The 13,597-nt window shown below is 52.1% G+C and overlaps 1 protein-coding gene across 1 annotated transcript in view; it reads left to right on the forward strand.

Moving 5' to 3' along the window:
- The first annotated feature begins 4,702 nt into the window (after positions 1 to 4,702).
- CIB4 (calcium and integrin binding family member 4) overlaps positions 4,703 to 13,597 on the forward strand; it is a 47,570-nt gene continuing 38,675 nt past the window's right edge. Inside the window, exons 1-3 of the mRNA XM_077774118.1 lie at positions 4,703 to 4,758; positions 5,159 to 5,193; positions 12,054 to 12,150. Coding sequence (XP_077630244.1) covers positions 4,705 to 4,758; positions 5,159 to 5,193; positions 12,054 to 12,150 — 186 coding nt within the window. The 5' untranslated portion in view covers positions 4,703 to 4,704. The remainder of the gene's footprint in view (positions 4,759 to 5,158; positions 5,194 to 12,053; positions 12,151 to 13,597) is intronic.

The raw sequence follows: 13,597 nt of genomic DNA on the forward strand, positions 1-13,597 counted from the left end.
CCTGGAAATCACTAATCTATTTTCTGTATCTATGGATTTGTCTCTTCTGGACATTTCAAGTAAATGAGCTTTCCTCATTTAATATAATGTTTTTAAGCTTTATCCATGTTGCACTGTGTATCATTACTTCATTTATTTTTATTGCCAGTTAATGCTCCACTGTATGGATAAGTTGTATTTTATTTATACATTCATCAGTTGATGAGCGTTTGGGCTGTCTCCACTTTTTGGCTATTATGAAGAGTGCTATAAACGTTCATGTACAAGTTTTTATGTGAACAAATGTTTTTATTTCTCTCGGGTACATAGCCAGGAGTGGAATAGCTGGGTCATATGGTAACTCTGCTTAACATGTGGAGGACGTGTCAAACTCTTTTCCAAAGTGGCCGCACCATTTAACATTCCCACCAGCAGCACGTGAGGGTTCCAATTTCTCCACATCCTCAGCAACCCTTCCTGTCGTTTGGTGTTGGCCATCCTAGCAGGCGAGCTGTGGTGTCGCGCTGTGGTTTTTGATTTGCATCTCCCTGATGGCTAATGATGTTGGGCATCTTTTCATGCACTCATTAGCCATTTGTGTATCTTCTTTGGGGATATATCTGTTTAAATCCTTCGTCCATTTTTCACTTGGTCATATGTCTTTTTATTGTTGAGTTGTAAGAGCTCTTTATATATTCTGGATACAGGTTCCTCTTTAGCCCCTTTTGGATTGTAAAAGACATCTAAATCAAGGTCAGAGCAGGGGTTGCCATTTTAATAGTCTGTAGGGCTCATCGCAAGGTAACAAACAGAAACCTTGCAAAGAATGCATTCCACCCCACGCAGAGGGTTCATGTAAGGGTAGACCTTGGAGAGGAAGGAGGTGCAGCTGCCGGGGCAGGCCTGGGCCTGCTCTCTGTTCAATTACACCCTTTTCAAAACCCCTGTTGGAGAAGAGTCTGAGACATTTAACAGGCTGGATGTGGGTGAGGTGCTGGTTGGTTAATGTATTGAAGGGGGAATCAGCTTGGGGACATTTTCTTTTCTTTCCTTTCTTTTCTTTTTTTGAGCATAGGCTTTTATGTCTTGGGCAAAATGAGATGGTACATAATTCCCTTTGTAACTGGAATTACAAAGGGATATGCAAATGCAAGGTGATATTATTGCTTCTATTGTTATACGGAGGAACCAATGAAAACCCTCTGTAGGAAGAAATCACAGAGCCTGCACTGGGGGGTGGGAGGTGAGCAGGGTTTCAGGGGCGATGATGTGGGGGATGAAAGGAAAGGAAAGAGAAGGGAGAGTGGAAGAGTTTCCAAACATTGGTTACTTATGTGTGTGTGTTTGTGTGTGAGAGAGAGACGGAGACAGGGACAGAAAGACCTTTGTGATTTCTGCTATGTTCTATTACCACCTGTATGATTATCTATTTGATGTTTCTCTTTAAGTGGGCTCCTATTTCTTTTAATTAAATATATTTATAAAAGAAACTTGGTATCACAGTTATAAATGGCAAACCTGCTTCATTTTCCAGCTGGAATGAACCTTAAAAACAAATAGAATGAAACCCAATGGGTTATTTAATTCTAGCCGGATGCTGTTGGCTCCTAGACCTGGAAAACTGCTCCCTACTGGCTCATCTCCCCAAAGGGTGCCCCCCAGGGGGCAGGGGCCTCTCTAAGCCCACTTCCTCCATCCTTGTTTTCTTTCTTTGACGGTGCTTATCACTATCTAAGGGACGTCGTTTTTCCCATGCGTGTCTGTCTGTGCACAGGCTGGGGTGGTCTTATTCTCTATCTCCACTGCCTAGCTCACTACATAGTTGTTGAATGAGTAGCTAATCTAAGCTGCAGGGTTATTCTCTAGTTTGTTTTTCTCCTTTTAGCAAGTGTCAACCCGGTGTTAAAGGACACACCAGCCAGTGCCACACTGCTACTGGCACCTTGCTGCAACGGGGACCTGCGCAAGGCAGCCTTACAGGGTGTGATCCCACAGCTCCCTCGCCTCCCTCCCCGTGGGAATCCCCAGGGTCCTCGGATCCTCGCTTGCTCACTGGCCAGCTGAGTGACCCCACAGCATCAGCGAGCCGCCCCTGGGTCCACCTTCCCCAGAGCAAGAGGACCCATCCCACCCCCTGCTGGCCTCCCAGACACACCCAGCAGAGAATATGCTCAAAGGGCTTACCGGAAGATGCGATTCAAGTACTGACACTGCCTGCTCAAAAATCCTACCCTTCTTCCCCAGGCCCAGCTTTTAAAACTAATAATATAATTTACTCTTTACTGAATGCTCAAATGTGCCAAGTGCCCGGCTAAATAAAAGTTGTAGATAGCTACAGTGTAAGTGTATTCTTGCAATAATCCTCTAATGTGGGGATTTATTGTTCCCAGTTTACAGATGAGGGAGGGAACTGAAGCTTAGAATATAGTTTCATGACTTGCCCAAAGTGACGCAGCCAGCTTAGGTTCTCATGACATTGTAACAAACACTATCACCTACGTGAAGATTTCCCACCCAGCAGTGTTAAATACCCTAATTCTGCACTATTACCTCTCTCCACTCTATCTACCTTGGTGTGTGTGTGTGTGTGTGTGTGTGTGTGTGTGTGTGTGTGTGGCAAGTATCTGCTTCTTGAGGGCTGAACCCATTCACTCATCTCTCCCAGGGTCAAGCCAGGTACTTGGCATGCTGTGGCTACTCCATCTGTGTTCCCAGGTAAATCTAGGATGAAGGCTCCTGGGTTTCTCCCACCAGGCTCCGTCTCTGAGGGGGACAGATGAAGAAAAATGAGCAGCTGTATTTCCAGAGATATAAATTAGCTCTGTCACAAAGCCCCTGGGATGTTTACCTAGGAGAGTGTGTGGGAAGACATGGGCTTGGACCAGGACCAATATGGGCACAGTGAGGGCGGATGTGCAGATCATTCTGGAGGCCGGGTAGGGAGCAAGGACCCTCCTGGCCCATAACATTGATGGCTTGTACTGGACTTCTCCATCTTTGCAGATTCATTCTCTACCCTGTTCGTCATCTTCACAGGACAGCAGAGGAAGAGGAGAGAGTGATGCTGGGCTACTTATTCCATGTGCAGGGCTGATAACTGCCCCGTGATGACTAGCCCAGGGATCTGCGCTACCCTGGGTGGTTTCCCTACACCCTGACCTTGCCATTGTGGGGAGTCCCCTTATTAGACTCACTTCAAGTTATTCTTTTCTTGAAATATAATTTATTGTCAGGTTAGCTAACATACAGTGTATACAGTGTGCTCTTGGCTTTGGGGGTAGATTCCCATGGTTCATTGCTTACATACCACACCCAGTGCTCATCCCAACAAGTGCCCTCCTCAGTGTCCATCACCCATTTCCCCTCTCCCTAATCCCCCACATCAACCTTCAGTTTGTTCTCTGTATTTTTTTAAAAATAATTGCTCTCACCAGTGGTTTTTTTTTCCCAATGTTTATTTATTGTTGAGAGACAGAGAGACACAACATGAGCAGGTCAGGGGCAGAGAGAGGGGGAGACACAGAATCTGAAGTAGGCTCGAGGCTCTGAGCTGTCAGCATAGAGCCCAACACGGGGCTCAAACTTACAAACTGCAAAGTTATGACCTGAGCAGAAGTCGGATGCTTAACCGACTGAGCCACCCAGGCGCCCCTATTCTCTGTATTTAAGATTCTGTTATGGTTTGCCTCCCTCCCTCTCTGTTTGAAACTATTTTTTCCCTTCCCTCCCCTGCGTCCCCCCATCCTCTGTTAAGTTTCTCAAGTTCCATATATGAATGAAATCATACGATATCTGTCTTTCTCTGACTGATTTATTTCACTTAGCATAATGCCCTCCAGTTCCATCCACGTTGTTGCAAATGGCAGGATTTCATTCTTTCTCATTGCCAAGCAGTATTGCATTGTATATATAAACAATCTTCTTTATCCATTCATCAGTTGGTGGACACTTGGACTCTTTCCATAATTTGGCTATTGTTGAAAGCACTGCTATAAACATGGGGGTACATGTGCCCCTACGAATCAGCACTCCTGTACCTTTTGGGTAAATTCCTAGTAGGGCTGCTGGATCGTAGGGTAATTCTATTTTTAATTTCCTCTTCAAGTTATCCTGATTTGAGTGTGCCCTCTATTCCTGATGGGACCCTGGCTGATAGGGTAGAATGCCCTTTTCTGGGCTCTTCCAGTCATTTCTTGAGGTCGGGGTCTATGTTTATTTGTCACTATGTCCCCACACTTGGCACTGGACTTGGGACATGGTTCTAATCGCTAACTGATATCATTGAGCACCTGTAATGGGCTAACACTGTTAGCCGCATTAACTCAAATCAGCCTCACAACAATCGCACCATTATCACCTTCATTTTACAGATGAGGAAAGTAAGATCCAGAGAGGCTGAGTAACTTGCCCAAGGTCACGTGTCTTGTTAGCATGCGGCAGAGCTGGGATTTGAACCCAGCCAGTGTGAGTCCTGAGCCAACAGGTTGGCTCTTAGCCCTGCTTGTGGGTTTGCCTTTCTCGTGTTGTCTGTGTGTAAGGGGGACGATGCCCATTAGTCTTGGGAATGAAAAAGAACCTGTTTCTTGGCCCACTCAGAGGTTCAGTCAAGTAGAATGGGCAGAAGGTGGAATGTAGGTCACCATGGCAACCAGATCACCTGGTCACATTACCTGCTGGGTTCTTGGGGCTGTAGTTCTGCTGCAGCAGAGAGAGGGTGGGGTTGGCATGGGGCAATGTCTGAGGCACCAGATGCACTGGGAGGACCTGGAAGAATACCAGGTGGGCAGATCAGCCAGGAGACTCTGGGAAGAGGAGGGAGCAGGTGGCGAGTTTCCCAGGCAGGGCAGTGGTGGCCATTGAGCCTGCATCCACGTGAGCCCTGACCAGTGCTCTGAGGCACCCTTCCCCATTTGTCTCCTGCTCCAGAGCCCTGGGTTTCAGTCTTGACTTCAATCTTCTCTCCATGCAGTCAGAGCCTGGGGAGGAGGGAAAGGCACCATTTGCTCCTCTGCCACCCACTGGGGGCACCCACTGCCAAGGCCCAGGGTGCCTCCATTTCACCAGCTATGGGATGAGAACATAGGCTTCTCCTTCCCAGTCCCTGAAGCTCTCCACTCCCCTGGGGGCCAGGGTAGGGCTGGACGGAGTGGACAGGTCACCTGTCTATGATTTGTTGTAGGCCTTGACCTTCCTGACCAGGCATGAAATCTTATGGTGAGTAGACGGGCCCCTTCCTCCCCTTGAGCCGAGGCCCCACGCTGGTCCCTGAGTGTGGCTGCTGCCTAGCTTTGCGGGGCCCCGGAGATGAGGCTGGTGCAGGGCCTGCAGAGACAGACCCCAGCCAGGAGAGCCTGACACCATAATTCCCAGGGCCCAACTGGAGCTGAGTGAAATCCCAGGCATTAAGCCACTATGGGACCCGACACAGGATTTCTCCACATAATCACGGAAGTGGACAGGGCATCCTCAGGGTAATGGGGGGAAGGAAGAAAGGCCTTAGGAAACAGGGCTGAAGCCTGGCTGGATAAACCTGGATGCATTACTGAATCGCTCTAAGCCCAGGCTCCCTCTCCAAGCCTCTCTTCAGGGCCTGGCACGTGCCAGACATATTGGGGACCAGCCACAGTTCCTGTTGTCGTGCAGGTTGCTGTCCCCCAGGGAAGGTTCCAGGCCAAAGACAAGTGACATGCAGCACGGAGAGGCCGCAGACACCTTCCTCATCGGATTGCAGAGGGGGTGACTGGCGCGGTATGCGTGGGCTCTGTCCCGGCTCAGAAAGGTTGATTGAAAGTCTTATGTGACTCCTCCTCTTGCTCTGCTATCCGCTCAGCACCCCTTCCCCAGCCCAGCAGAAGACAGGCGCTTTACCGTCTGGACAGAGCCGAGCACACAGGCTCCTGCCTCAGGGCTGCCAGGCCCAGCGATAAGCAGGGATGAGCTCTGGGTCAGTGAGTTTGAGCCCCGCTTGTTAGGCATGAATGGGAAGTGGAGGGATGCTAGATATTTGAGGAGAAAAATTTTAAGCCTATGTTAAATCGTGTCGTCATAGCATTGCAGAACACCAGAGATAATGAGAAGAGCCTAAATACTTCCATAGAGAAAAAAAACAAAACAAAACAAAACCAAAAGACATACAAAGGACTGGGGATCAGAATGGTTTGGGACTTGGAAAGTCCAAAGTTTGGAAGACAGTGACTAAAGACCTTCAAAATTATTATTATTATTTAAATATTTTTTATTTATTTATTGAGAGGGAGAGGGAGAGAGAGAGAGAGCACCAGCAGGGGAGGGGCAGAGAGAGAGGGAGAGAGAGAATCCCGAGAAGGTCCACGCAGTGGACTGCAGTGTCAGTGAAGAGCCCGCTGTGGGGCTCGAACTCCCAAACCGTGAGATCATGACCTGATCTGAAGTCAAGAGTCGGATACTCAACCAACTGAGCCACCCAGGCATCCCAAGACCTTCAAAATTATAAGGAAAAAATTCCAGTCTAGAATGAAGTCATAGCTAACCTATTAATCAAGAGTGAAGGTGAAGTAACTGGTTTTTGACAGGCAAATTATTTTTAAAAATTGCCTCTTATGCATGCTGTCTGAGGAGGCTTTTGGAGACATGCTCCACTAAAACTAGTAAGCAAACTGTGTTACTCTGGTAAACTAGCCTGGTGCATATAGGATGCTTCCATTTTTGGGTCCTACACGCACATACACACACACCAAGGGAAGATCTCTGCAAGCACACACACAGGTGCGCACGTGCTGATCACAGGTTAGCTTGTTGGAGGGGACCGGGATCCAGATCTTCAGAGGATGCATGCACGCTGGGAGGGGCACACCACGTGTGACAGGCTCTGGTCCTCCAGCCAGCCCCTTCCCCAGCCTGGCTGCCTGGGCATGGCTCTCCAAGAAGTGATGTGTCCACCCTAAATTTCAAGCCTGTGGGGATTTTCTTTCTCATCTTGTTGGTCTTTTAAAGAGCAAAGTCCTTTTCAGCCTCAGTTCCGGGTCAGCCCTCCCTGACTTCTGATTGAATTGCTCCCTGAAAAAGCGACCCCCCCCCCAGATGTCTCTTTGGGCTCCGTGCACAGGTCCTTCTTAACTGCAGCTATGGCTGCAAATCTGCCTCTGGGGCCAGACCCAAAGAGGGCACATGTGGCTTCCTTTTGACCAGCACGGTCGGAGCCCAGCTCAGCCTGCCTCTAGTTTGGACTACTCTGTGTCACTCAGTGACCTCTTCTGTCATGATTTCAGGTGCCTGTAGGTCTGCTCTGGAAGACTGACACTTTGCCCTCAGCCCCTGCACTGGCTGACCCGGCCCTGAGGCCACTCTTTTCTCTAGCACCCCGGAGATCCCAACACTGTCCAGCCTCCAGGCCCCGCCCTGGCCATTAGTGCTGGTCCTCCTGGAGCCCTAGAAGATCAGCAGGCAGAGTGGTTACAAGCTTGCTTCCTTGAAGCCAGAGGCTTGAGTTTGAGACTCAGCTCTGCCACTTCTAGCTCTGTGACCGTGGGTGAATTTCTTACCTTTGGTCAGCCTGTGCTCCGCCCATTCCCACGCTTATAAAAAGCATGATATAAAGCACTGAAACCCAACCTTGCATGGTTGTTATTAGGACAATTAAATGATCGAATGCATGTCAGCGGTTAGAGCAGCACCTGACGTGTGGGTCAGTGTTGACCACATGGTAGCTGTTATTTTCATGCTATTCTTACCTCTTTTTTTTGTTGTTGTTGTTGCAATGAAGAAACTGGCTCAGAGAAATGAAATCATTTGCCCAAGCCACACAACTTGAAAGCAGCAGACCATAAAAGCCATCTTTTCTGGCTAAAGACAGGGCTATTTATAAAATACCTGCAGGCTGTGCTGTAGGGCGAAGGACTATTGACCCCGAGGCCCAGGAAGCTGAGCCCAGAGAAAAAGAGTGGATACGGAGACTAGCACCGGAACCCTGTTCTCAGTGCTGCCTGGCCAATAAGAAGGGAGCTCACGGGACTTAGAGGTCCTGCCCCCTCCCTAGCCTTGAATGAGAGTCTCTAGGCGGGAGGGAGGGGGAGGGTCCTTTCACAGAGTCTCATATGTTTTTTAATGTGGGACCCAGTTGAACACCACTAACTAGAGCCTCAGAGGCAAGGGTGCAGAGAAGGGTACAGACAACCATAGGATGCCTGAACTGGAAGGTGCTGGGGAGGTGGGGGGGTGTTGTCGAGTCTCTCATTTGACAACAGGGAAACTGAGGCACAAGAGGGGATGTGGCAGGTCCAAGGTCCCGGCGAGTGAGCTGCGGGGCTGGTCTCCCTCTGAGCCTGCAGAGGCCCCTCCCCTTGTCTGGGAGGGGCTGCGGGCGTGGGCTCCTTGATTTCTGGCAGGCTGAATGTGTGAGCTTTTCAAACGGCTTTGACTCTTGAGTCCATTAGTGATTAATTCAGAGTTCCATTTAGAGCCGGCGGATCCATATTTGGAGGAGGAGAACATTTTGTGGCAGCTGAGATGCAGCCACGATTCATCTGCGGGCGGCCCACCCACTCGGCGGCCTGGGGAAGGCTTGAAATCTGGCAGAGCCCTCCCCGTGGCACCCCTCCCCAGAAAGGTCTCCTGGGGGCGGGGCTGAGGACTCACACCTGGGGGGTGGATCCTTTAGGGGTGAGCCACACAGCCTGAAGAGGCTGCTGTGGGGTTAGGGCCCTACACTATCTCTTTCAAGCTGTGTGACCTTGGGCACAGCCCTCATACTCCCTGAGCCTCAGTTTAGCCTTCTTTAGAAATGATCACCCCGATGCCTCTCCCATAGGAATGTTGGAAAGAACAGACGAAAAAAGGTGCTTGAGTGCACCTCGCACGCAGACTCAGACTCGGTAAATGAGAAGTGGGGTGGCGATGGCACCTCCCTTCTCTGGGCTCTGGGGGAAAGCGCTTGGTGCCTGCAGCTCTGGGGCTAACGCACACCACCATGTGACCCTAAGTAAGTGATTTTACCTCTCAGGGCCTCAGTTTCACCTATCAAATAGAGATAATGGCTCCTTATTTACAAGACAGTATATGCAGGTTACATGCAAAATGTCCATGAGAGTTGGCAGCATGTGGGGGGCCACTCCCCCAAGGGTGTGGGAGGGGAGGGGAGCTTTCCACCCTGGGCACCAGCTGTAATGCGCAGAGCCTCAGAGAATTCTTTTTTTTTTTTAATGTTTATTTATTTATTTTTTAGAGAGAGAGCATAAGCGGGGGAGGGGCAGAGAGAGGGAGATAGCATACCAAGCAGGCTCCAGGCTCCAGGCTCTGAGTTGTCAATGCAGAGCCTAATGCAGGGTTTGAACCCACGAACAGTGAGATCCTGACCTGAGCTGGATCGGAGGCTTAACCCACTGAGCCATGCAAGCGCCCTGGTTGGGGGGGTAGGGGCGCTCAGAGAATTTTTAAAAATTAGTACAACTTACTGAAAGTCAGTCTGCTTGTTGTCACCTCAGGCCAGAATTCTAACAATGACAGTGACATTAGCCACTGTTAGTGGCCCTCTCCTCGTGGGCCACTGGGCCCTCCAGTGTTGATGGCCTTCCTTTCCTCCTCGGCGCCCTTCAGTATTCCCTGTGCTTTTCTGGAGAACGTTTCCCCACACCTATCCTGTACCCTACTTTTCGGCTCCCTCCCAAACTTGTCAGAGCAGTGTCTGGTGACAAGTTCATGGCCCCTCACAAGGCTGATAGAGCCTGTTGTTCACGAATAGCCGTGCGTTCGTGAAGGAGCCGAACCATTCTGGCTCCTGTTTTCAGGTCCTTCTCACGAGTCAGCACAGAGCCAGTGATGGGGATTAGCTACCCATCGGGCAGAGTCAGGATTGGAGCCTAGGTCTCTCTGCTCAGCGAGGTTGAACAATTTGCCTCAGATCACACAGCTGGTGGGAGAGGGATCGGGGTCCAAAGGGGTCCCCCTCGACTGACCTGGCAGCGTCCCAGCAGGAAGTGGGAAGCAGGCCATGCACTCAGCTAGGGTCTTTGAAGGGACTTTGTAGGGAAGGGGCTGCTCACAGAGGCTGCGGGAAACACCCAGGGACTAGTGATTACTGGTCCCCAAGGCCGGAGGTGCCCAGTTGAGAGCCGGAGCTGAGTGAAAGTTGGAGGGAGCCCACAGACACTGCCAGGGCCTGCCAAGGCTGGAAGGAGGAGGGGGACATATCCCACCAGGCTCTCTCACCACCTCCGGTCTCCTGAGGGTGCCTCCCGTGGGCCAAAGCCATCAGGAAGCATCTGGAAGCCAGAGGGCAAGGGCGGTGGGAGACACCATAGGGATCAGAGCCACGTCTGGGCAGCCGGTGGGAAAACCGAGTAAGAGCACAGACACAGCTGATGTTCTTTCCACTCTCCCACGGCTGGGATCTAAAGGACGTTTTCCCAGTCGGTGAGCTGTGAAAACATGAGAGGCCAGACGGGGAGCAGATCTTGGCTCTCAGTTCTCCTGACGACTGGTGCTGGGCCTCCATTTACCATAATCAGGGCCCTGGGAGGGCCTCCTTCTCTACCTCCAAATCTTCACCTGCAAAATCACCCCTGAATGCTTCACTCAGTCATGTGTCCCTCAATTCCAACCATCAGAGGTTCATTTGGCTTGAGAGACCACACACCGTGCAGGTGACAGCGAGGGGCCATTAGTCACTCTTTCCTGAGTATGAATTAACTTGGCCAGATGCTCACCTCCTAGCACTGGGCCAAGATGAGAAGCCGGATGGTGGGCAGAAGAGAAGGAAAGGACCACTGGAGAGAGGGTGGTTTTGGACCATGAAGGATCCCAGGGGAAGAAAGAAGGGCAGGTCTGGGGACTCGGGTCAGGTTGGAGGGCACCCACCGTCATGGTCTAGGTCCCAGCTCTGGGAGTCAGGGCACAGCGTGTCTGAGCTACACGACCGGAGCACGGACAGGGACATGGGGAGGCTCGGGTCCCCTGAGGGCCTTCACGGTGCCAAGCACTGTGCTGACCTTTATGCACCTCCTCCTGTTTACTCCTGTTTGTGAAGGGAGATTGGCCCCACGGTGAGGATGAGGAGACGGGCTCAGGTGCCGTCACCCTGCTCAACGTCTCAGAGTTGCCGGAGGGCAGAGTCAGGACTTGAACTCAGGTCTGTCTGGCTCTAGAGACTGTTTATCAGCAGCCTGTGTTTACCACCCACCCCTCACACACGCACACTCTCATGTGCACGTGCACACACAGTCACACAAAGGCCCTGCCCTCTCCACCATGTCAACACCCGCCCCTGCTCACGGCCCTCCAAGACAGGGACTATTATGGTCCATTTTCCTGATGATGAAAGTAAGGCTCAGGAGTAAGGTGAGGCCACACAGCACTGGAGTGGCTTGCAGTGCAGGGCCTGGAGTGTGGGCCTCCTGTGTCCCAGGCCCCATGTCTCCTCTCTGCTGTCTTGGTCACCGGTCCTAAGAGACCCAAGAGCTGTGACCAGGGTGGGGTAGGAAGGTTGGAGGATGATGGCTTGTGCTTTCTTGGCCTGGGACTCCTCCCTTGTCCCCCTCAAAGTTCACACAACCCCCCTCCCTCTACCTGCCCCTCACAAGCAAGTGTGGGCCTGCGACAGCCACGCCGATTGCAGGGAGGTGAGGAAGGTTCGTCCTGCGGTCTGCGGAGCCAGCCTGTGGGCTCGGGGTGGCTGCTGGCAGCTGGGCCCTCATCCTGGCTCAGCCACACCCACCGGGTGACCTCTTTTCTCAGGACCAGGGGCGGGGCTCGGCAGATGGCGTGGGGCGGCACGCTGGCTTCCCCAAGGCCCTGCTGGCTTCTCCGGCTGTAAGCGAGGGACTGGACCGAGGGACCACAGAGAGGTTCCCCCCCAGCTCTGACATTCTATAACCCACACACCTGTAAAGTATATTCCCTCATGCCCCTTACCTCAGGCTCGGCTCATCTTTGCACACCCTCCTGTGTGCTGGGCACGCTGGAGTCCTCAAGGATGTTCCTAGAAGGGTGGGATGAAAGGTCTAACTGCCTTTACTGTGTCACTCAGTTGTAAGCCCCCTTCCTCCAGAGCTCCCAGCAGGAGAGAAACATGTGGTCTGCAGCTCACCGTACTCTCTCCTTAGCATCCATGACACCTTCCTGAAGCTCTGTCCCCCTGGGAAGTACTACAAGGAGGCGACACTGACCACAGACCAGGTCAGCTCCCTGCCGGCTCTGAGGGTGAGTGCTGGATGGGGGCAGGGTGAGATGTGCCCCTGGGGGCGGGGAGTGGGCCGGGGAGGGTCAAGGACACTAAGAGAGGGGAGGGCACACTGACCACGGGGCTGTCTGGTGGTAGCCTCTCTCCGGAGGGGTTTGTGGACCTCTGGGCGTGGGGCCCAGCAGGGCATGCTTCCCCAGCACTTTTCTTTTAAATTTATTTTTTAATATTTACTTATTTTGAGAGAGAGGGAGAGACAGAGAGCGAGCAGGGGAGGGGTAGAGAGAGAGGCAGACACCGAATCTGAATCCGAAGAGGTTCCAGGATCTGAGCTGTCAGCACAGAGCCTGACGCGGGGCCCGAGCCCACGAATGGTGAGATGATGTCTGGAGCCAAAGTTGGCGCTTAACCGACTGAGCCACCCAGGTGCTCCCCCTGTCCCAGCACTTCTCACGTGAATCTGGCCTCACTTTATCCTTGTGTCAGTCCCGTAGGCACGACAGGCATGACAACAGTCCCCATTTCTCGGTGAGGGGCAGAGGGACACTGGGGCAATGAGACTTGTTCCTGGTCTCATCGGTGAAGCTGACGGACCTTCCAGAGCTTGCCTGTGATTCCCTTTTGAGCCTCAGCTTAAACACTGCCCCCCTCCCGCTTCCTACTGACCATTTACCTGCCCCCCCCCACCCCTTCAACCCCAGGACCCTGTACCAGCCAGCTCTCTCTCCTCTCTTTTATGCCCCAAACTAGATAAGCGGGGAGGTCGGGGATCCCCTGCAGAATCATTCGGGCCTTGGGGAAACCATGGTGCCGCCCCAGGTCACCCTCCCGGCCCCTTCCTCAGCCCTTCTCTTCTGCTCAGGCTGCCTCACTGGCCTAGGGCTTTTCTGGAATGACTGAGAACCTTCTCGGTTTCTTCCCTGAGAATCCAAGAGCAGGACTTGGAGCTCCAGGACTGTCGTCCCAACCTGCCTCCTTCCGACTCCAGGTGTGGCTGCGGGAAGGGACACGTGCATTTCTGTTGCAGTTCCCTTTATCCTCTCCCCCCGAGTTTAGCTGATCCTCCCTGACCTACAGCCTGATAGATAAGAGAGGGGACCAAATGGTCAGACCTTCTCCTCGATTTCCCAGTTTCCTGGGCCAGATCTCATAACCCGCACACCCAGTACACACATGCACACACACACACACACACACACACACACACATACCCTGCCCTTGCTATAGCAGAGTTCATGTACAAACCACTTCCTGTGCCTCCATCTCCACACCTGTGAAATGGGCGGAGTGGTGGGGGTGGTGGGGGTGATGGGGGAGTTGTTTGCATGTGCTCCCCAAGGCTCGCTGCACCCCCCAGGCAGTGCTTACATGAGCTGTCAGTGCCGCCCACTACCACTGCCCACTACCAACCTTTTAAGGACCATCCTTGAGTTTTTTGTTCCTGCTGTGTAAAAGCTTTGCCCTCCC

The sequence above is a fragment of the Crocuta crocuta genome, unplaced genomic scaffold (genome assembly GCF_008692635.1).
Source record: "Crocuta crocuta isolate KB4526 unplaced genomic scaffold, BGI_CrCroc_1.0 scaffold246, whole genome shotgun sequence".
Lineage (NCBI taxonomy): Eukaryota > Metazoa > Chordata > Mammalia > Carnivora > Hyaenidae > Crocuta > Crocuta crocuta.